Here is a 25,326-nt window from a genome sequence, read left to right as displayed (position 1 = left end):
TAGCAGGTCTGCACATAAGTTGACCTGGGAGATCGGAAAAATCTCCACACTTAACCCACCAGGCGGCCGCGGCCGGGATTCGAACTCACGACCTTCCGATTAAGAGGCCGACGTCTTACCACCCCGCCACAGCGCTTGAAATCGGTCCTTGAAATCGACCGCCTGCCCACAACGACCACTCCGAAAGATCGAAGACGAGTTGTTTTACACTATATCATTCACCTTTCCAAAACGACCGCCTATCCGTGTCATGAGCAGAACATTTCTGTCTCTATTGACTTTTCAGTAACTGTTACTCTACCCCCTCGCCACGAACGTGTGCCTTTTACATATTGATACGTGTGTGTGTGGGGGGGGGGGGGGGGTGCGCGCGCGCGCGTGTGTGTGTGTGTCTATGTGTGTGGGTGTGTGTGGGTGTGTGTGGGTGTGTGTGTGTGTGTGTTTGTGCGTGTGTGTGTGTGTTTGTGTGTGTGTGTGTGTGTGTTTGTGTGTGTGTGGGTGTGTGTGGGTGTGTGTGAACACTTGCACTTGATTGTTTAATTTCTTCCACTCAGGACAACCCGTACCCGAGACAAGACCCCGTACTACCTCAAACCACCCAGAAACTAGGAGCATTTCTACAAACACGTCATCCGCAAACACCAGCTCCGACATGAGATCTCTCCCAGACAGTTCGGAACCCCAATTCAGCGACCCACACCCGACAAGGGACGTAACTCACTCATCCCGCCACGTTGTATTCCCAAATGACGTCCACCAGGGTCTGCGTCGCCAAGTCTTGCCGCCATTCATCCAAATCGTTATTCCAGAAGACCGGTCAATTCAAATGGTTTCTGAATCGTATCATTCGAGATCTGTGCCCCAACTGCGAGATGATCCGAGACTAGAAGCTAGGACCCCCGATCGCAACAGCTTTCAAAGAAGGCTTCCGTCCAGCGGCCGCAGGTCTGGCTCTGGGTCAGCCGGAACCAATCAACTGCTGAGTGTCGAAAACACTTCAGGTATGCTCATCTACATTCTGAGAATGTTTATAGTCGAAATCCCACGACCTTGAAATGAAGAGGCTCTTTTTTTAGTTTTTAGTTTTTACATTTGTTTAACATAGAGGGGGAATCGAGACGAGGGCTGTGGTGTATGTGTGTCTGAGTGTGTGTGTGTGTGTGTGTGTGTGTGTGTGTGTGTGTGTGTGTGTGTGTGTGTGTGTGTGTGTGTGTGTGTGTGTGTGTCTGTCTGTGTGTCTGTGTGTGTGTGTAGAGCGATTTAGACTAAACTGCTGGACCGATCTTTATGAAATTTTACATGAGAGTTCCTGGGTATAATATCCCCAGACCTTTTTTTCATTTTTTGGATTAATGTCTTTGATGACGTCATATCCGGCTAATTGTAAATGCTGAGGCAGCACTGTCACACCCTCATTTTTCAATAAAATTGTTTGCAATTTTGGCCAAATAATCTTCGACGAAGGCCGGACTTTGGTATTGCATTTCAGCTTGGAGGTTTAAAAATTAATGAATAACTTTGGTCATTAAAAATCTGAAAATTGTAATTAAAATTATTTTTTTTACAAAACGATTCAAAACTACGTTCATCTTATTCTTCATCATTTTCTGATTCCAAAAACATATAAATATGTTATATTCGGATTAAAAACAAGCTCTGAAAATTAAAAATATAAACATTATGATTAAAATAAACTTTCCGAAATCGATTTAAAAACAATTTCATCTATTTCTTGTCGGTTCCTGATTCCAAAAACATATAGATATGATATGTTTGGATTAAAAACACGCTCAGAAAGTTAAAACGAAGAGAGGTACAGAAAAGCGTGCTATCCCGCTCAGCGCGACCACTACCGCACTATTCTGGCTTGTCGATTTCACTGCCTTTGCCAAGAGCGGTGGACTGACGAAAATACGAGTATGCGGTCTTGGTGAAACGATGCAGTGCGTTCAGTTTCATTCTGTGAGTTTGACAGCTTGACTAAATGTAGTAATTTCGCCTTACGCGACTTGTTTAATTTAATGTTAATTCTATATTTTATTTCTTGTTGTTGTTGTTGTTGTTGTTGTTGTTGTTGTTGTTGTTGTTGTTGTTGTTGTTGTTGTTGTGTTATTGTTTGTTGATGGTGGTGTTGTTGTTGCTGGTGTTGTTGTTGTTGTTGTTGTTGATGATGGACACCTCTTTGGCTTGAACTGGTGTTCGCACAGCTACTCTGAGAATGTGATTGTTTTGTCTCGTGTGACTAAACGGGAGCGACTGAATGTGTATATAGCTCTAAAAGTACTCCAGAGCACACGGACGTTTTTGCTGGCATATACAGCATATACAGTTTTTGCGGGCATATACAGCATATACAGTTTGTCTCACACAAACACAGAAAAAGAGAGAGAGAGAGAGAGAGAGAGAGAGAGAGAGAGAGAGAGAGGGAGAGAGAGAGAGAGAGAGAGAGAGAGACAGACAGACAGACAGACAGTCAGTCAGACGTACAGACATACATGCATACACTCATGACTGACTATTTGTATTAATGATCCAAAGACACACACACACACACACACACACACACACACACACACACACACCCACACACACACACAAACACACACACACACACACACGCACACACACACACACATAACTCTCTCTCTTTCACTCTCTCTATCTCTTTCTCCCTCTCTCTCCTTGTCCGATTCACTCTCTCACACACTCTCTAACTGACATTGTTTTCAACCCGTATTTTTACCTTCCTTTATTGGTTTGTATCGTCGCATATAATATTGATTTAATTACATCATAACACTGTTTTTCCAATGCCTATTTTTTTTTATACAACACTATTTTTATTACAGAGCGTACCACTTCGAATAGCCGTGCCACGGAGACAACACAAGGAGACAGCAGCAGAGGTGAAAGTCAATAATGAATATAAAAATAATAGAAAAGAAAAAGAAACAGACAATTACAAGAGAGAGGAAAAGTTAAGAAATAAAAAGGAAAGTAAAAAGAAAGAACATGAAATACAACACCATATGTGCTGAAAGAAAGAAGAAATAAAAAGCATAGCAACAGAAAAACACGCTTTAGCGGAGATATAGGACCTGCCCTCAAGCATTTTCAAACATATGTGACCCTACACCACTGAATGAGTCGCATTTGTCACCTTTTCATGATTTTCATATTTTTAAATTTTTTGTAAAGAGTTTTTTATTCTCTATCCAGTGGTGAAACCCGTTTTAGAAAAGAGTGAACACTTTTCGAGTTGTAAGCCTGTGACTAGACACTCCCCGGACTTATATTATGCCTAGCGCAGAACCACGTGAGGTGACATGCGACTCATTTCGTGGTGGAGGGTCACATATTATAGACAGACTAAGAATTCTGTTCTGGGAACAAAAAAAAACTACCGGCAAAAAGGAAAGAATAAAATTACACCCCCCCCTCTCCCCTCCCTACCATGGGCTTACAGAAAAAAATGCAAAGAAAAGAAGAAGATAGGCCCTTGCCCACTCATGGTTTTTTTAACATTTAAACCTGATACAAGTATATTAGTTGTTGTTGATTTAACAGTAGGACATAAATCAACACAACAACAATAAACAGAAACCCTGTTCTCACAAAAATAGAAAAATGAAGAAATATGGAGCAAAATAGGCTTAATCAAGAAATAGACCCTTGTGCGTTGAAGCACTTTTAAACATGTTGTTAACGTATTACGTCAGGTCAGTTCCATTAATAGTAGAACAGAAAAAGAAGAGAAAAACGTAGGGGAACACAGCACCCCCCCTCCCCCCTCCCCCCCCCGCCCCCCCCCCCCCCCCCCCCGTTTGTAAATCAATAAAACGAAAAGAAAAGTAGACACTTGATAAGGAGATAGGAGCCTTCATTTTCAAACAAAATTGTAAACCGTATACATTAGTTCTAGTAAGACGAAGAAACATTTAACAATTCGTGACATCCTTTTTGTATGAAGTATTTGCATACACATGACCTGCACGATGTTTGAACAAATGAATGTTAATTGGACCCTTGAGCGTAATACCTCTTCAGAATAAGACTTTATTTCTGTCGTTTCAGTGCAAAGGACTTCCCGGTTTACTTAACAAATATACCATTGGAGTTTCAAGTACAACACGTATTTAAAGAACGAGGATTATATCCTCGGACGTATCTATTCATAACAGCACCGCCGCTTCTTGTGTACGCACATTTATTTATCCAAGTTTACGTGCAGGTGTACATGCTAATTTAAGAAACCAAACAAGTATGGCCTTCGTGTATAATAGCAAGTAATATTCCTGTTACTTCGGCCTATTCCGAATTCTAACTCATAAAACGAGAAAAGGGAAGATGACAAAAAATAATTCTTGTCTCTTCAGACTTGCGGGCCTCTGAATATGTACAAAACGACCACAGGAGGCAGAGAGACAGTGATTCAAATGACCTGAGTGTTGCTGGGATTGGTGCTAATACTCAAAGCCAAACGGAGATAAAAAGAATAGCAACGAACAATGGTGAATCTGATGCAGGAATTGAAAACCAAAGACGACAAGACATTGCTTCAAATATGAGAGGCTCATCTCCTCAAACTCTCAATCACGATAATAGAAGACAAATGAACGTATCAACTTCACCTTCTAATGTCGAAGAATCACCAGTTGCCCCTGCCATCCATAGAAGACCGAGAAACAGTTCCCCTGCACACTCCAACACTAGTAGATCTGCACAACGTGAAATATGGCAAAACAGCGATAGATCTGAACCTTCTGACACGGGCAACGCAATTTCTCAGACTGGCAACCCAAATCCAGTAATTTCAAGGACCAATGATTCTCCAAACCCTGGTCAACCACCAAGGACACCAAACAGCGCTGCTGTGTCTTCGAACAATAGCGAACCTTCTCGTTCGGCCAGCAACGCATCCTTGCCTTTGAATGCCAACCACGTTTCTATTGAAAATGACAACGGAAGGAGACACAGAGACAGTAGGACTCGTTCAGCTTTTCCAAGCGAAGACCAAAGAGAGGCTGAGAATGAAGCATACAGAGACTCAAACGGTAGTACGTATGATACTCTGACTACCAATGAAGATATGCCAGTAACAAACACTTCCGCGACTTTGCGCCCATCCAGACCGGTCTCAGAAACACACGGAGATTGGGAAACGCAAGGATCATCATCACCGTCGCTACCGCCACGGCCGCCAGCACATCCGCCGCCCATCTTTGCTGATAGGCTGCAGGAAGGCGACTTCGAACAGTCTGAACCACATGAAGGCTTGTGGCGGCCCGGTAGGTCTCCTGACCCACTGCCTCTCCCATCGAGACAGCCACAACCGCCACCATCGCCATCATCACAAGCGTCATCACCGTTGTCGCTGCTGAGACGACAATCATCGTTCTCGTCGCCTCGGAGACAGCGACGAACAAGAGACATGTTATTGCCACCACCGCCATCATCATCTTCATCGCCGTCTTCGTTGCTACGCCAGCAATCATCGTCTCCGTCGTTTCAGCTGCAGCAGCGAACAATGGACGAGTTATTGCCGAAACCACCACCACCACCACCACTACCCTCAACATCATCAAGGCAGCTAACAACACCGTCTCTATCGCCATCACGACCCCCTTCTCTAAGAATTCAGGGACGTTCTTCCCCATCGGCTCAACAACAGCAGCGGCAGGCAATATCCGGACTGTCACCAGCTTCATCGTCCACATCACCGCCACCACATTCTCCTAGAAATTAGGAATGCTCTTCCCCTTTGGTTCAACAACAACAGCAAGCAATATCCCCATCACCACCACCACCAGTGCCACCACCAAACACCACCTCCTCCTAAAATTCAGCATCGTCCTTTTCTGTTACCTCAAAAGCAACAGACGGCGATTTCTCCATTATCAGCGACACCATCGGCATCATCACCACGACATACTCCAACAGTTGAAGGGCGCACTCCCACTCCCTGCTCAACAACAACAGCATCAGCAGGCAATATCCCCATCATCATCATTACCATCAGCATCACCGCAGCCTCCTATAAGTCAACAGGGTCTTATTGTTTTTTAGAAACTTTGTGGACCTTATTCGGAAAACTAGCCCGTCAGTGACTCGAGTGAGTACCCGCCATTTTCATTCTCACTCGATTGTGAACCAACCCTGTTACGTTTGATCGTATCATCGTAAATCAGCTTTCAAACATTGTGAAACTCATCAGACACACAAGTGCTGATACGGATAGTGTATGATGTGCTAGCACAGATAATTCATTCGCCGCCGTCATGCCACCTCGGCACTGTGAATGATGTGACAGTCACGCGACACTGCCACTATTATTATAGTAGGCCTAGACTTTTCTTTTCTCGTACACAGTGAGACAGTGCCGCAAATCTGATAAGATCAAACCAAAATGTGTTCATTCAGGCTCGCCTTCGGGCTTCTTAGCTTGTTCTTGTTTTTCTGCCACATTGGCACCCAGCGATCACCACACTTTGACCTAAAAACACCAGGGCAGTGTACTGGGAGAAACATCAGGAAAGTGTTAAACTTAGACTCAAAGCAGCCTCGTCGTCAAGCTAGCGCTCTTGCTTTGCTCTCTCTACTACTTGCTGGAGATATTCATCTCAACCCTGGTCCACGCGGAAAGATCTACTACCCTTGTGGTTTGTGCGATAGGGACGTTGAGTGTTGTGACTGCATTCAGTGTGATGACTGTGACATCTGGTTCCATAAATCATGTATTGAACTATCTACGCCTGATTTTGAAGCCCTTCAGAAACCTAGTGCAGTGTGGATCTGCCCGAGATGTGACAGCCTAAATTGTAGCTCATTCACATTCAGAAGTTATTCTCTTGACTCGGATAACTACTACTCCCCCCTCCAGTGCCTGGATGGCAGCATTCCTTCCCTAAACCAGAGTCGCGGATTTAGCCCACTTAAAACCAGCAGCCCCCATGGTGCTTACCCCACCCCACCCACGGCAAGCAAACATCGACCTGCAACAGCATCAGCAGGCAGCCGGAACACCAGTCTCCATGATGAAGACTCACCACGTTCACCAACCCCACCCCCCCGTGACCCCCCATCCCGCCACTCCGCAAACGCCAGCTCTGTATTCGACCTACCCAGGAAGCAGAACTTACGGATAATGACAGTCAACTGCCGTAGCATCGAAAAGAAGAAGGCAGAATTTGCTGCTGTCGTGAACTACACTAAGCCGGACGTTATCTGTGGAACGGAATCATGGTTGAAGTCAGACGTGCAGCAGAGTGAAGTCTTCCCTGAGGGATACGTCAGCTACAGGAAAGATCGCAGTACACTAGCTGGTGGTGTTTTTATATTAGTGCACAAGAGCCTGGTATCGTCACTCCAACCTGAACTTGATGCAGACTGTGAACTGATCTGGACCCGTATTCACCTACAACGAAACAAAGACCTATCAGTAGGGTGTTTTTACATGCCTCACCGCAACCAACGCGACCTCGATGAACTGGATGTATCCTTGTGCAAGATCACAGCTGACAACCGCCAAGAACACGTACTACTTGTGGGCGATTTCAATTGTCCCAACGTGAACTGGAGCAGTGGCGCTGTAGAGGCAGGAGCTCCAGAGAGGTCAGTGCAGCAATTCCTGGTTGACACCACCACAACCAACTTTCTCACTCAGATTCATGACCAACCAACGCGTGAAGACAACATCCTCGACCTGGTCTTCACCTCAAACCCATCACTCTGCAAAAGTTCCAGGTCAATACCAGGCATATCAGACCATAGCATCGTCATCACCGATGTGGATATCCACCCCCATCGCATCAAGGAAAAACCAAGGAAACAACTCATCTACTCAAAAGCCAGATGGAGTAACATCACAACTGAACTAGACCACCTAGCAGAAGAGATCAACACCATGAAAGAACAGGGTGAATCTGTAGAGGCCATGTGGACCCGCTTCAAATCGTCACTCATGGCTGCTGTTGAGCGTTTCATACCATCCACACTCCGGCGAAGTAACTACAGCCTACCGTGGATCAACCGCAAGATGAAGAAAATCCTGCAACGCAAGAAGAGGCTCTACAAACAAGCTAAGAAAACTGGCAACTGGACGAACTACAGATTCGCCCAGAAAGAATGTCGACGCCAGATGCGGCAGGCGGAGTGGAACCACATCAACTCCACCATCGAGGAGAGCCTGAAGACAAACGACACCAAACCCTTCTGGCGATACGTCAAGTCACGCAGACAGGACAACGCTGGAGTCTCGCCACTCTACAAAGAAGGCTCCTTACACAGCGACAGCACCTCCAAAGCCAAGATACTGCTACAACAGTTCCAGTCCGTCTTCACGAAGCGTGATGACTCTCCTCCACCAGAGTTGAAAGGCACCCCAGTCCCCCCGCTTGAGAAGATTACCATCACTACCGAAGGGGTTGCAAAACTCCTGAGGAACCTCAAGCTCAACAAAGCATCGGGACCAGACGGCATACCAAACCGCATCTTGAAGACGTGCGCTGACTCCATTGCCCCATCCCTGACGGCGATATTCACCACCTCCATCGAGTCAGGCGAGCTCCCGAAAGACTGGCTATCAGCGAACATATCCTCTGTCTACAAGAAGGGAGATAGGAACAAAGCTGAGAACTACCGCCCAGTATCCCTGACCTCGGTCGCCTGTAAGCTCCTTGAGCACATCATCTGCCACCATCTTCACAAGCACTTCGAACAACATGGAGTGCTATCCAGCCGCAACCATGGGTTCAGGACCGGCCACTCATGTGAAACCCAGCTGCTCACCACCATGCAGGACATTCTGTCATCCCATGATGCTGGCCACCAAACTGACGTCGCCATCCTTGATTTCAGCAAGGCCTTCGACACTGTCCCGCACAAGAAACTACTCCACAAGCTGGCCCACTACGGTGTGCGGGGAAGTGTCCACAACTGGCTGACCAGTTTCCTGACCAAGCGGAAGATGAGGGTTGTACTGGAGGGCGAGGCATCTGAAGAGGTAGAGGTCGAGTCCGGCGTCCCACAAGGCACAGTGCTGGGTCCGTTGTTGTTCCTGTGCCATATCAACGACCTCCCAGACTCAGTCCAGTCGTCTGTCAGACTTTTTGCGGATGACTGTCTCCTCTACCGCCAGATCCGCACCTTTCAGGACCACCTTACGCTACAGGCAGACCTAAAGAGCTTGGAAGAGTGGGCCAACCAGTGGGGGATGAGGTTCAACGCTAAGAAGTGCTACGTCCTCTCCACCAGATCCACATCCCACTACTTCTACAGCCTCGGAGACACCATCCTCCAACAGGTCGAACAGAACCCGTACCTCGGCATACAGATCTCAGCCGACCTGAAGTGGGGCCCCCACATCACCAGTCTCTGCAAGAGGGCAGGATCTGCCCTGGGCTTCTTACGCCGGAACCTCCGGAACTGCCCACGTGAGTGCCGTCGCCTTGCCTACATCATTCTTGTCAGGTCCACCCTTGAGTACGGGGCGGTGGTCTGGGACCCCTACTACAAACAAGACGTTGAGAGACTCGAACGCATCCAACGCCTAGCCGCTAGGTTCATCATGAAAGACTACGTGTCCAAGGACCCAGGCTGCGTCACCAAGATGCTAGAGTACCTCCAACTCCCTACACTCCAGGAACGCCGTCAGCAACTTCGCCTGACGATGCTGTTCAAAATCATCAATGGACTTGTACCTGCCTTACCCCCTGACTCCTTCCTCACCCCGGTGAGCGTATCTCGGCGCCGAGTCAAGCCTAAAGCCTACGAGGGGTATGAGAGCCAAAACATCCTCCAGAGACAGGCAACCAACAACAGCCGCTGTTTCAAAGCTCCTACCTCAAAGACTGATCAATACAGGAACTCGTTCTTTATAAAGACAGTGATCGAGTGGAACAATTTGAGCGAAGCCACCGTCACCCTGACCACGCCCAGCGCCTTCTCATCGGCGTTAGGGGGGCAGAAACCAGTGTGAGAGCCTCAGTAGTTTTTATCCAGTTTTTAACATTGTAACATAGCATTTTTTAACTGTGCTTGAAAAGCCTACATTCTAGGGCAAACGGACTAAAACCGCAAGTACAGCAGCAAGAAGACCAGCTGGAGTTGTACACTATATCCACCTTGTGTACAGTGAACTTTTAAGACTCTTTTAGATGCGCACACCCAAAAAACGTCACGTTGATAGTCGTCGTCGGCTTCTGTGGCGCACCCGCCAACCACCAACCCAGGCGGGTTATCCAGATCCAGATCCAGGTCCTTTTCCTTCGCCTCAACAGCAGCAGCGGGCGATATCCCCATTAGACCCCCAACAGTAAAATGTTTGTTTTCAATCACAAGCCCCACCCCACCCCCCCCCCCCCCAAAAAAAAAAGAAGAAAAAAAGAAAAAAAAAAGATACAAAAAAGTCGGTAGTTCGATTCTTCTCTGCATTACATGTTTTAATGGCCTGAAACCGTACAGGCTGTAACACTGGGCTGTCAGAGAAGAGTTCATTGCCTTGTAAAGTCTGCAAATACGAAGTCTGTCATGCCCAATACATATATTCGCTTTTGAAGGGTCACAAGAAGTTCTAGGGTCGGGGGAAAAAATAGCGTTAGTTGGGGAATCGGAAAATTTGATTTATTTTTCTTGGTCCAATCAGCGACAACATTGCCATCTCCAACGCGACATTCTCCAAGAACTCAGAGACGTACTTCCACGTCAGAAAGTAAATGATGTCTGTCTGTCTGTGACTGTGTCTGTCTTTTTATGCATTAATGTATGTATGTATGCGTGTGTACATGTATGTGTATGCGTTTATGTATACGTATGTGTGTGTGTGTGTAGGAGGGGTGTCTGTGTATCTGTGCGTGCGCGCGTGTGTGTGTGTGTTTTGTATGTGTATGTGTGTGTGTGTGTGTGTGTTTGTGTTTGTGTGTGTGTATGTGTGTATGTGTGTGTGTGTGTGTGTGTGAGAGAGAGAGAGAGAGAGAGAGAGAGAGAGAGAGAGAGAGAGAGAGGGACAGAGAGAGAGAGAGAGAGAGAGAGAGAGAGAGAGAGAGAGAGAGAGAGAGAGAGAGAGAGAGAGTAAGCGTTTAGTGGTGTACTATTTTTTTATTTGTAAATGTTGCCAAACTCTTTTGCGGTGTAACTAACGATTTTAAATTTTGATATGAAAATATGGTATACCTACAGATTGTCCCCTCATCTTTTCGTGCTTTTCTAGTCTTATAGTTTAGGACGATTAATACTGTCTTCTGTGAAAATAACTTGTGTCCATCTTTCGCGATTTGAGCCCTGTGCACGTAAATGTTCACAAATCAAGAGGAAAAACTGTCAACTTTATAACCGAAGAGAGACCCAGATTCAACGTCAAATTTTAATCTATTTTTTTTTTAAACTATTGTGCTTCTTGAAAGTGTCACACTTATAGAACAGAATGCAGTGAACCAGAACTTAAAAGGGCGCAGTGGTATGGTGGTAAGACGTCGGCCTCCTAATCGGAAGGTCGTGCGTTCGAATCCCGGTGGCTGCTGCCTGGTGGGTTAAAAGTGGAGATTTTTTCGATCTCCCAGGTCAACTTATGTGCAGACCTGCTAGTGACCTAAGCCCCTTCGTGTGTACACGCAAGCACAAGACCAAGTGCGCACGGAAAAGATCATGTAATCCATGTCAGAGTTCGGTGGGTTATAGGAACACGAAAATACCCAGCATGAGAGTTGTTCATCGTGCAGGCTACTTCACCTGTCTTGACCTCTCACCAATTCATTGTAAAGCGCTTAGAGAACGTCAAGCGCTATATAAATCTCCCATATTATTATTATTATTATTAAAGGTGTACAAATATGCATCCGGCACACCTGACTGGCTAGAGAGGTCAGTGTGGTCAGTGTGGGCAACATTGATGCTTCTCTGGGGTTGAAATATACCCATTGTGGTCATTTCACTCAAAAATGTACAAAGGTTGAGCAAAAACGATTGAGAATACCTCTTAACCCTTTTAACACAAGATAATACTTCTTCTTCTTCTGCGTTCGTGGGCTGAAACTCCCACGTGCACTCGTGTTTTTGCACGAGTGGAATATTACGTGTATGACCGTTTTTACCGCACCATTTAGGCAGCCATACGCCGCTTTCGGAGGAAAGATAATACTAATCGTCCTGAAGAACGTTTCTTCTGTAAGCACTATATACAAACTGCTGTCATGTTTTTAAATGATAAAAAAACGTCCACTTCTTGCCCTCAGCTGCACAAATATATATTACCCAATATTGACGGACTGTGTGATGATATCTTCTGCTATGGTCTGTTGAGACAGTGATATCAAAATCGAGACCGGAGGTCGAGATTTTGATATCACTGTCGAAACAGACCAATAGCAGAAGATATCATCACACAGTCAGTCAATGTTAGATATATTGCTAATTCTCTGGACATTTTGTATTTACTGTAAAGAAATTACAAAAGTATTTGTCTCAGTTTTGGCTGTTCCATATCCCTCCCTCTGATTATTATTTCTTTTTGTTCACGCTTTTCTTGTACTTTTCAGTATTTCAAAATGTCTTTTCTTTCAAAAAGTCTTTAGTCACTTGCTCAACTAAATTCTGGGATCATTACATTTTCATATATATTTGTTTGTTTTTAAATTTAGGTGTTTTTGTTTTTGAAGTGGGGAAGCAATAAAGAGGTCGTCGATATCAAAACTGATATCGACGGAAATGTTGTCGATATCACTTTTGCACTGAGCTCAGTTTTGCCCAATTGACCAATGGAAATCCACGTAACATATGAAATAGCAATATCAGAAGATATCATCACACAGTCAGTCAATGTTAGATATATTGCTATTTCTTTGGACATTTTGTATTTACTGTAAAGAAATTACAAAAGTATTTGTCTCAGTTTTGGCTGTTCAATATCCCTCCCTCTGATTATTATTTCTTTTTGTTCACTCTTTTCTTGTACTTTTCAGTATTTCAAAATGTCTTTTCTTTCAAAAAGTCTTTAGTCACTTGCTCAACTAAATTCTGGGATCATTACATTTTCATATATATATTTGTTTGTTTTTAAATTTAGGTGTTTTTGTTTTTGAAGTGGGGAAGCAATAAAGAGGTCGTCGATATCAAAACTGATATCGACGGAAATGTCGTCGATATCACTTTTGCACTGAGCTCAGTTTTGCCCAATTGACCAATGGAAATCCACGTAACATATGAAATTCGAAATCGCAATATTTAAAAAATACATCGTATTTGCATTTGTAGAAAGGAAAGGAAACGGGTTGCTGTCAGACGGTTTTCTGATTTTGTCTACATAATGTGTTTCCTTAATAATAATAATAATAATAATAATAATAATAATAATAATAATAATAATAATAATAATAATAATAATAATAATAATAATAATAATAATAATAATAGTAATAATAATAATAATAATAATAATTGTCAGTAAGTACTGGTGTCACATGACTGATGTGAACCAGTTGATTGGCTAATGGCGATGCGCTAAAACTGTTAGCGCACTCTTGGAGTGCGCTAACTTTTCCACAGAGCGTATTCTTCCGCCCTTTGCCTAAAGCGGGGACCACATTTGGACGCCGTTTTACGCTCTATGCGCCGCAGGCCGTTTTGTGCGTCGCGCGGGAATTGCCGAGTGGCCACACATCGACGATTTTTTTTCACAACGCGGTATCACAGTGGAGCGGGTCTCCTGACAAGAAAGTTCAGTTGCATTCGACTGCCGCGCCGCGAGCAGCTGACGTCATCGCTCTGGTTTGCTCTGATTGGTCAAATTTCCGTCGTTCTATGTCTGTGTCATAGAAATTAGAACACGCGCTATTCTTCTGCAAATAACGCTTCGCGATCATAGTACGCTACGGCGCTCCCACGTGGGCCGTTTTGAGCATAAGTCAAATGTGGACAGGGTCGGACGGGAGTGTATGGACGGGCCTTAAGGCCACACAAAAAAAAAGGTGTGGTTACGGTAACATAGCCAAAAAACATAGGGTAGGAAGGTAGGCAATCATTTTTTGTTTTTAAACTTTTTTTTCTAATGTGTACAAATTAAACCTACTTGACAGGGAAATAAGTGTGCGACTCGGGCGCTTTCGCTCTCATTGCGTTTTCTGCACTCGTTTTCTTGTGTTTTTTTGTTTTTTTTGACAAATGTAATAACAAGTTATAGGGTCGGCCCCTAAAAATAGGGTAGGTCGGGTTACCGTAACCACACCTATTTGTTTTTAGGCCTAAGCAAGACTGTGCTCTCATCCTCAGAATTAATTACTGACATGTAGCTTATATTCTCCACAATACCAAATGACCATAAATTCCCTGCTTCTCAATTAAAGCAGAAGTGGGTTTTTTTCTGACAGATTGCATGTGCCTGTGCCACAGTGCCACTGATCTAAAAATAGAAGCCGCTGTGTTTCATCTAATTTTCCACATTACCAAATGATGAGTTAGTATAAAATTCCCACCCGCTAGCAGAAAACACAAGTATTATTCCGATAACGTACCAGCTAGACCAGTTTGGAAGACTGACTCGATCGACTCTGTCATACGTAGCACTGACTACACTGAAATACGACTGCATCAGTTCAGTAAATGAATGGTTTCCGAATTATCATTTCAAGGCAAGAACAATTATAAGACTTATTACCAGCCTGCCTCGTGCGTGCAGACTCAGTGCAGACTGCAGTGGTTTGATTGCCCTAGCAGACGACATAAACCCCGCTCAGCAAATTAACATGTTGGGCAAATGTGAACGAAAAAACGATGGGGATACGTGTAGGGTTCAGAGCATTCTTACCGTTCATATTTAGTACCAGACTCCCCGATGAGTGAAGATACCACACGAGAAACATGCCACATTTATTTTGAAAATGTGCCGCTTTCCGTCGACCTTGGCAAGGGGCAAAACTCTGCACAGTCAATCTGTCGAAGCTCGATGAAGGTTTCGAATCGCAAATTAAGAGCACAGTCCTTTCTCCGAGTTTAAATGAGGTCTCTATGAAAGATCATCACTTTTTAGCTTAACGCTACACTGGAATTTACCAACAGAAATTAAAACAAGAGGCGAAGCCTTCAAGGCTCCCGTAAGAAATCAACAAACAGTAACATAACACAAACTCACTCACTCCGTAACACACACACACAAACACACACACACACACACACACACACACACACACACACACACACGCACACACACACACACAGTTAAAACTAACGCATCATATCAACTCCATGTATAATTTTCAAAAGAAGGCAAACAGATAAAATGACTAGGGTAATAGGTTAGGTACCTGCCATGTGGGCACTTTTTCCACTGCTGTCCTCAGTCCTATACTTTTCATCAAGACTTGTCACCATGCCGAGTAGATCTAAATTCGGAAGTCTTCATGTGGCTGAGGCATATATCTGACATAGCGTCGATCTTGTTGTAGGTTAACCTCCTTTCTGAAGCAAATGGCAAAATGCGATTAGTTATGATGACTACAACCTACACAAATATAAACAGTGTTTTGAAACAGAATAGTCAGGTTATACAAGCCACTTTACCTATGCAGCATGGTAACCCTACAATATGCGAAACATGTCGACTGCAGCAGCCTGATTCTTAAAATAATTCTGACGGTCAACACAGCCAGAAATGCCAACAAAGACAAGAAAGCTGTGGCAAGGTAAGCTTACCAAACGTTACATAGCGAATCATATGATAGTGCGTAAACAGCAAACAGTAGATCTACAATCAAAGAGAGGATCGAGTCTGGAATGAAACGCGATACAGATCTAGCATTCAAAAACTGTCTTTCACGTTCAAGGAAGTTGTTGCAAAGTACTTAAGACTTACTAAATTGTACAGACAAAACCATGACAGTGCATGTTTTGAATCTGAGGAAAAAATCGTGATCATTTTGACTTTGAGAACAGATTCATTCCGTTTCCTTATATCTGCATGTTCAAGTAAATGGTGGACAGTTTTTTTTCGGGCAGAGTAAACTTAACTTGAGACTCTACTGCAAGTCTTGAAATTCACATAAATCGAACCACGAGCAAAGACATCCAAACATTACAGGCACTTTAGATCAACTCATTTCACTAGAGGTGACTGCCTAGCACTGTGTTTGACATCCGTGTCTGCTGAAATAAAAAGAAATTAAAACAAAACGGATTAACAGTAGGTGACACGTTATCAGAGTGGGAGACACTAGATCTGTCTCTGAACTTACCGGGATACGGCTGCAAGATCGACACTGACTGCCGCGCTTTCGACAGCTCTTCCTCGCGTGGACATTGGAAACACGCTGTGCAGATCAAATTGTAGGAAATCTCCCTTTGGTATCTTCTTTATTTACTTTTCTGGAGCTTAGAAACCGAACAACATGAAATCGTCTTCCCCGGCGAATCGGCGAGGTGAGAACTGGACCACAATCCTTCGCGCGACCCCTGACCTGATCTTGACACCTGACCTGCCGTCTACATGCCAAACACGACACAAATCAGTCAACTGCTTGTACCCCTTCAAAACCCCCCACCACCCGTTTTCTTTGGATACACGCTTTAACTACACACATGCCGACACAATGTTGATCATTGCTTCAATAATTTGAAGATGGTGCTTGAAAATTAACCACGTGAAATGAGTATTTCGGTGTTTAGCCAAAAATGTTAAAGTTTCTACCACAGACATACACACATACATACATACGCACGCACGCACGCACAGACAGACAAAGTTTACCATCGCATAGGCTACACTTACGTGAGCCAACAAGAGTTTGCGTGTGACGAAAGCACGACACACTTGAGACAGCCCACACAAAAGTAGATCCAGTGACACAAACCTGACCACACAGTTACGCCTATCCAAATGCGCGTTGCAAAATGTGCGTTTTGAATCTTCTTTTTTCTCTGGCGGTACTGACAATATCGTTATTGAAACAATCCCAGTGCACTAAGGGATTTATAGAGCAAATCTCGAAAATAATTATTGAACTCAGCGCTATGCGCTTCGTTCAATAATGAATTTTCTCGATTTGCTCTATAAATCCCTTAGTGCACTGGGATGTCTCAATAACTTAAATAATACTACTACTACTACTACTACTAATAATAAATGAGCATTTATATAGCGCAACATCATAACTTTACAATTATGCTCTTTGCGCTTGACACATTAAAATTAAAACACAGTTATTAACAGCTATTGTGTTTTCAGCGTAGCAATAGGGTCCGATATTTAGACGAGACAAGTATTCGAGTCTAAATATCGGACCCTATCGCTACGTTGAAAATACAATAGCGAGTATATAGCTGTTCTGACCTTTATTTGTTGTTCCAAACTTACAAAATGACAGTTTTTGCGTCGATGCGTTGATCTCAGGTTTTGATAGCAGACGCCGTTTCTTATGCGCATTAGTTTTGTGCAGCCGCCACACTGACTTTGGAAAAAAACCTCGATTTGACAACACAGCTGTTAAACAGCTTTTTATTAGTTCATTCGTATACAACAAAAAGAAGTTTGAGTTTTTTTAATTTTGAACAAGACTACTTATGAAGAAGACCAAAACACAACATCAACGGAAAACTAGAAACAACTGAAGAACTAGGATGCAACAAGGGGAGGAAAAGAGAACAGCTAATCCGTACAAAGCGAGCAGACGGCAGCGACGTTTCCAGTTTGGGTGAATGGCATTTATACTTGTCTCGTCATGAAGCGAATTTTTCAACCTCAGTTATAAACGACTACATGAATGTTAGTGCCATGGGTTGTACATCAATACTTCAGAGGGGAAGTGGGGTATTTGGTGTGGAGTTACGAGATAAGAAAAGCCGAATGCGAAAATTTGTGTCAGTCGGCAACTGTGAACTAAGCTCACAGGCACACAAAAACGGCTGTTCCGTTGTACTCTCCTGTTTGTACTACATCTTTCGACTTTGGGCATTTTGTGGTGTTTAGGGACAGAAAATAATAGGTTTAGTCCTGTTTCATCGGGAAGTTAGCAGAAAAGGGTATGCTATCGACATTTGTAAAGCTGAAAAACATTCCCGAGAAGAATTTCAAGTTGTCAGTGAATGCTGTTGTCGATCAGTGAAACATCGTGTGGTACAGATGGGTAAACCGGAACCATGCGTCTTTGTTATTGACAATATGCTTTTGGATATTGAGAAAAATGGCCGACTTCCGGAGCATTATGCTTTGATGATCGGAAGAGACCATCCAATCACAGCCCCCGAATTCCCCCACGTGTTCATCAGAATAGCTATATACAAGCATTTACATCTACATTCATAGTCAGCAACTCAGAGACGTACTGCCGTGTGCTGACAAAACCGAGTAAGTCCATTTTTTTTAAAAATGATATTTTTTGTTCATCAAAGCTTAGAAATTAAGGCGCACCTTATGTGTAAATTGTGACTGTGTGAAATAAATAGATAAGGAGATCTAAAAAAGTAAGTCCACACCTTAAAAACTGTTTGAAGTACATCTGCCATGTGCTGACAAAACCGAGTAAGTCCATTTTTTCCCAAAAATGATATCTTTTTGTTCATCAAAACTAAGAAATCAAGAAGCAGCCTGTGTGTAAATTTTGACTTCTATATATATATACGACTTGTGTCTGACTGTGTGTGTGTGTGTGTGTGTGTGTGTGTGTCTGTGTATCTGTGTATTTGTGTATTTGTGTATTCGCCATGCACGGCCAAAGTTCTCGATGGATCTGCTTCAAATTTGGTGGGCATATTCAGGTTGACCCGGTACAGGACACAACCTGGTCGATATTTCAACACGTGCTCTCAGCGCGCAGCGCTGAACCGATTTTGGTTCCACCTCAGCTACCCGGGCCCCCATACCGACACACCATAGCCGCTACACCACATCACAACGCCAAAGTTCTCGGTGGATCTTTTTCAAATTTGGACACCGTATTCAGCTACACCCCGGACACAATATCATCGATGAGATATTTCAACACGTGCTCTCAGCGCGCAGCGCTGAACTGATTTTGGTTTTTGTGTTCATTTCACCATTATAAGTAACTCTTCCTTATCTTCTCATCTTCTCCAGGTTTTCAGCGTTTACCTCCCTTCCTTCGTATAGTGCACTATAGTTTGAGGGAGGCATCTTCGGATATTCCCGTTCTGTTACTATTTTTAGAAGGTCACCGCAGTGTCCAGAACGTAAATTGGACCCGTAAATTATCCTCACTGTAAAAGTGCAAAGGTCGAATCAATTTATAGCCACGCGAAAAATACACTGTCATCTATCTCTCTATAGATATGGCTTCTCTGTGTTTGTGTGTGTGTGTGTGTGTGTGTGTGTGTGTGTTTTTATGTGAGCAACACCTGTGCATTGTTCAGTTCTGTTTGTGATGTGGTCTGGCGGCTTTTGTGTAATTTTATGTACTGGCCTTCCTTTCAGAAGCCATAACAGTTCAAAAGGGCTTAGAGATAAGCTCTAAATTGCTCAATCCTGTTTGAGTGGAGTTCGCCTCCAAAGGTGATTAACACGGTTAGATTCGTCGACAAGGATGGGACTCGATATGGTCAGGAATGGCATTATGGCCACTGAATCATTTTCGTGCTGTTCCCATTCCACGAATCTGGGAGGGACCTAAGCTTGGCGGGTCCATTGTTCGGACCCGGCGAAGCCGGCGTACGGCTCTAAGTACTTCTTCCCGGCGAAGCCGGCTACCCGGCGAACCGGGTATTCATTCTAGTTGTAAAATAAATAGATAAGGAGATAAAGAAAAGTAAGTCCACAACTTCAAACATTTCTCAAAAAAAAATTACATGTCAATTTGCTGGTAAAACCAAGTAAGTCCATCCACCAATCACAAGAACCTTTATGACGCTATAACCAATCAGAATGCAATGTTTTTGCCAGTATGACGTCAAAGTCAATCCGAATATTCTTGCGGCATTTTACTTGTTATTAGGGGTGCTAGTTTTGGTGCAAGCATGGCTGCTAAAGAAGAAGTGTTGTCAAGATAAATGACAAAACAGTGAAAATAACGTTAACATTACGAATTTGCACAAGATGGAGAGAGAGAGAGAGAGAGAGAGAGAGAGAGAGAGAGAGAGAGAGAGAGAGAGAGAGAGAGAGAGAGAGAGAGAGAGAGAGAGAGAGAGAGAGAGAGAGAGAGAGAGGGGATAAACAGGGAGAGAGTGAGAGAGGGGAAAGAAATCAGGGTCGAGGGGGGGGGGGGGGATGGAGGGAGAGAGAGAAATAAAGGGAAAGAGGAATTAGGGAAGGAGGAATTAGGGAAGGAGGAAGAGAGTAAGAGGGAGAGAGATGGCGAGAGAGGTTGGGAGGGATAGAAAGAGAGATGGAGGGAGGAAAAGAGAGAGATAGGGAGGGATAGAGGGAGGGAGAGAGAGAGAGACAAGGATCGTCAGGATAATTATATATATAGATAGAGAAGAAAAATGTTTAAAATAAAACGTCATAAGGTGACGTCATTATGTCTCGCCTTATCGAAAGAGGTCATTTGTGTGTTCTAAACTTTAAATGACGCCATTTGTGAGTTCTAAACTTAAAATGACGTATTTTCTGTATGGGTCGTCTGACAAGAATTTTAAAACTATCATTATAGGAAAATTGGGAACCCCTTGGACTTACTTGGTTTTGTCAAAACATTCATGCACACTTAAAAAGTTGTTTTTGGTTGTGGACTTACTTGTTCATATCTGCTTATCTAAGCACTCTAAAAAGTAGAAATTAGCACACAAGATGCGCATTGATTTTTTTCTTTTTGATGGACAAAAAATATCATTTTGAAAAAAAAAAGACTTACCAAAGCGGAAGGTCTTGGGTTCAAATCCCGGCCGCACCTGACGGGTAATTAAGGTGAAGATATTACCTATATCCCAGGTCAACTTACGTGCAGGCCTGCTGGTGCCTAATCACCCTTCGTGTGTACACGCAAGCACAAGACCAAGTGCGCACGGAAAAGATCGTGCAGTCCAAAGCAGAGTTCGGTGGGTTATAGAAACACGAAAATACCCAGCATGCTTTCACCGAAAACGGCGTATGGCTGCCTAAATGGTTTTGTAAAAACGGTCATCCACGTTAATCCACTCGTGCAAAAGCACACGTGTATGTGGGAGTTTCAGCCCACGAACGCAAAAGAAGAAGAAGAAGCAGAACTAAAACGCCTTCACAAAAATTGCGTCCTCGCTGTTAAAACCCGTCAATCGGGATAGTGAATGTTTCCGTACCATGTCCACACGGCACCTGAATTGCTTAATATCAATTCAAACGTAACACATCTATAAATAGATTCAGGAAACATTGACACCTGCAATAAAATCACTTTCGTGCCTGTGCTAGCATTTTAATGTCCAGAAATATTTCGTAATAACAATTTCAAGAAACGATTTTTAAGACATCAAACCCGGGTAAATAGTGTTTGATTTGAATTTCAAATAATGTGATTTAAGGCTGTAACTATAGTAGTAACCGTACCACCCAAACTTACAACAACAAAACATTACCGGAACAAAAAAACATGCTGTGTAGCTTAAAAAATTGTACGTGAATAATATGTATTTTAGCAAATCACCGCAATCTGATATGCTCATCATTCTCCAAGGCACTCAAACTAACACTCACGTACACAGTCATACACAAGAACCAGCTTTTATTCTTGACTGGACATAGTCCTTAGATCAAGACTGGTTTTAATCAGAACAAACACACAAACGCACACATTGTTACAGGTTCGCTTCGAAAGTATCTGTAAGAATCGTACCGAAATGAGCCAGAGCGTTGTTTAGAGATCAAATAAGCAAAGGGAAGTAAGCGCTATAATGTGCACACGACATGTGTAATAGAGTAAGCGAGAGTTATACGGAACGTTTCTCCTGGCACCTGAGAGAATTGAAATGAACAAGCGACTTTCATCCTCAAAAAAAGCATTACTTTTTCTTCCAAATGTTTTGACAAAACCAAGTAAGTCCACTTGCTTAGATCTGTCAAATTTTTTAGATCTGATATAAAGGAAAAAAGTGACAAAACCCAGTAAGTCCACAAAATGCCCAACAAAACAAAAACCATCCATCAGATCATTATCAAACTCGGGTTGTAAACGTACATTAATGATATTTATCTTATTATCTCTGTAGGTTGATCAAGATAATCGTGACTTTTGAGAAATGTAATAAAACAGAAAAAGTCGTTTATCTCAGAACTAGCTTCAGTGGACTTACTCGGTTTTGTCAGCACACGGCAGCGTACTTCCACGTCAGAAAGTAAATGATGTCTGTCTGTCTGTGACTGTGTCTGTCTTTTTATGAAATGATTGACATAAATGTGTGTGTGTTTGTGTGTGTGTGTGTGTGTGTGTGTGTGTGTGTGTGTGTGTATGTGTGTGTGTGTGTGTGTGTGTGTCTGTCTGTGTGTCTGTGTCTGTCTGTGTCTGTGTCTGTGTCTGTGAAATGTTTATGTCAATCATTTCTTTTATTTCAGTTTTCTGTGTGCAGATGAGGTTTCCCCGCTTCATCAACGGGAGTCCGGAGTTCTTTACTAAATATGTTTTATCAAATGGAAAAGAAAGCTTCTCTTAAAAACCGACAACACCCTAACTATATATGGCCTTACATGTGAATATCGTGCTAAACAAACGTTAAACTTTGAATGGAAAATTCACCGCATTTCTATCCGATTCTTTGAAAGAACAGATCAATGATGTTAATGAAAAGAAGTGGTAACAATCTCCATGTTAAAGTGATTTTTTTTAAAGGGAAACTAAAAGGTTGGACCCTTTTTCTCTATTTCTGCATGTCTTGCTTCACAAACGTTAAACTTTGAATGGTGAACTCCCTGCATTCCTTTCATTTCTTTGAAAAAAGAACAGATCAATGATTTTAATGAAGAGAAGTGGTAAACAGTTATTCTTTAAAAGGGAAACTGACAGGTTGGGATCTTTTTGTCTCTAGGTTAGCAACAACCAACAATTAAGTCAATTTAAAAAAAAATTATTACACAAGAATAGCATGATTACTAATAATTAACTCCATAATGAAATTAAATTCTCTAGAAATTTACCTAAATGGTTTAAACACCAATTACAACATTACGTTGTTTGTATTGTGACCAATATTTTTAAACATTGTCTTAAATGTTATCTGTTCACAGTTTGTTTTGTTTTATGTTATAATAGTCTACATCTTCCAAGTAAAAGATGTGTGATCTGTACTTTTGAAAAGTGTATGGTTACTGAGAGATCCAGTACACTATAATATGAGCATTTAATTGTTACTTAGCTTTGCAGTTTTAACTTAAACAGCTCCAGTCTTGAGAACATGATTTGAATTGTTCATTCTAAAAACTGTTGTGCATATAAAACAGAATTGCTATCATCATTAACTTGTTTGGTCACAGATTTCGTTCTCCTACTATGTGTGTGTGTGTGTGTGTGTGTGTGTGTGTGTGTGTGTGTGTGTGTGTGTGTGTGTGTGTATGTGTGAGTGTGTGTATGTATGTGTGTGTGTGTGTGTGTATGTGTGTCTGCGTGTGTGTGTGTGTGTGTGTGTGTGTGTGTCTGTGTGTCTGTGTGTGTCTGTGTCCGAGTGTGTCTGTGTCCGAGTGTGTCTGTGTCTGTGTGTGTCTGTGTCTGTGTCTGTGTGTGTCTGTGTATGTGCGCGCGTGTTTGTACTTTATACATTCCTGAAAAAAAGTATGTGTAATCACATTTGATTAATAAAGGCCTTTCAATGCAATAAGAGCATACTGACATAAAAGAGACACAATTAGATACAATAACACACACACACACACACACACACACACACACACACACACACACACACACACACATAACACACACACTCACACACACACACACACACACACATACACACACACATACACACACATACAAACACACACACACACACACGAACGCACGCACGCACTCACGCATATACACATTCACATACATATACACCAACACTACCAAGGCTAACAAAACAAAAACCGCAATATTTTTTTCTCCTCAAATAATTTGAAATTGAGGGTAAGCAATATTTGCCTTAGTCCGGACTATGCATTGCATTTCAGTGCGGAAGCTTAACTAGGAAGTAATACATGTTTTTATTAACAATCTCACAAATACTATTAAACAGACTCAAAAGTGCTTGCATTGTAATCTCTAACATTCACTGACTCCAAAAATATATAGAAATGTCATGCTTACTCTGAAAATGTCCTCACAATCAAATAACATTAGTTTATGTGTGGACTAGTTTCATTAGAAATAATTGACAGATATTTACCAAACAGTATATGTGAATTCTGCCAGATACCAAGACTTGTTTTCCCAATTATTAAAATAATTTTCTTCGATAACTTCATATTCGGGTTTTTTCAAAGTCAATGCTGCACTGTGGTGACGTAATTTTTAAAAATTAATTAAACTTTTGGTCACGCATACTCAGTCCGGACTATCGGATTGTATTTCAGATTGGAAGCTTACAAAGTAAATAATTAGTTTGCTCATTACAGTGACTTTTCTCCGTGGCAATACGACATACGACACCATTGTTCAAGACGAAAAAGAAGTTGAGAGCTTTACGTCCCTTGATTTTCCTTATATGTGACCTAATTCTACAGAAAAGATACCAAATAATTATTTCCGACAAGCAGTCTGACTAGGTACTTGTTACGGAATGAGTTTCTGAACCAGGTTAAGACAAGACTTATATCGTATTAAAACCGAATTTGTGACCCTCCACCACGGAATGAGTCGCATGTCACCTTTTCATGATTTTCATATTGTTACATTTTCCTAAAGAGTTGTTTATGCTCTATCCAGTGGTGAAAACCGTTTTAGAAAAGAGTGATATCTTTTTGAGTTATAAGCCTGTGACTAAGGTGACCCTCACACTGTTACCAGACACTCCCCGGACTTATAATTATTAAGCCTAGCGCACAACCGCGCGAGGTGACATGCGACTCATTTCGTGGTGGAGGGTCACATTTCACTAAAAGATTTATAAAATAATGGCATGATATTCTGATTTTCTCCTAAATCCAAAAACATATCTAGATATGACATGCTTAATCTGAAAAATTGATAACAATTAAAGAAAATATGTACTTCGTTTGCATCCTTCGCAAATACGAGCTTTTCGGCTAGTCGAGCTCTGCTACTTTTAGTCGCGGTGATGACTGGTTTTAAGTGTTCATCTTTAAGTTTCAGGCAAAATGTTAAGATATCGGTTCTCAAAACTTGTTCTCATTTATATTTAAACCAAACTGAATTTTGTTTGAACAGTTTTCCGAGTCCCTCGCTCTATTTACTTACACGTAATATGCTTAGAGATTAACGGGAGAGA

General features: G+C 42.5%; 1 protein-coding gene across 4 annotated transcripts in view; it reads left to right on the top strand.

Annotated features, from left to right (window-relative positions):
* LOC138973246 (serine/arginine repetitive matrix protein 1-like) overlaps nt 1–23,352 on the top strand; it is a 33,696-nt gene extending 10,344 nt beyond the window's left edge. The window contains exons 5-8 of one of the 4 annotated variants that reach the window (XM_070345969.1): nt 555–1,001; nt 2,850–2,906; nt 10,643–10,708; nt 22,471–23,352. In XM_070345969.1, coding sequence (XP_070202070.1) covers nt 555–1,001; nt 2,850–2,906; nt 10,643–10,708; nt 22,471–22,517 — 617 coding nt within the window. In that variant the 3' untranslated portion in view covers nt 22,518–23,352. Of the gene's footprint in view, nt 1–554; nt 1,002–2,849; nt 2,907–4,376; nt 6,050–10,254; nt 10,357–10,642; nt 10,709–22,456 lie in introns of those variants that run through there. The other 3 variants (XM_070345968.1, XM_070345971.1, XM_070345970.1) reach the window with 3 other exon arrangements.
* Nucleotides 23,353–25,326: the final 1,974 nt, after the last annotated feature.

The sequence above is a fragment of the Littorina saxatilis genome, linkage group LG8 (genome assembly GCF_037325665.1).
Source record: "Littorina saxatilis isolate snail1 linkage group LG8, US_GU_Lsax_2.0, whole genome shotgun sequence".
Lineage (NCBI taxonomy): Eukaryota > Metazoa > Mollusca > Gastropoda > Littorinimorpha > Littorinidae > Littorina > Littorina saxatilis.
The sequence above is the reverse complement of the archived record's forward strand: the minus strand, read 5'-3'. Positions and strand labels throughout refer to the sequence as shown.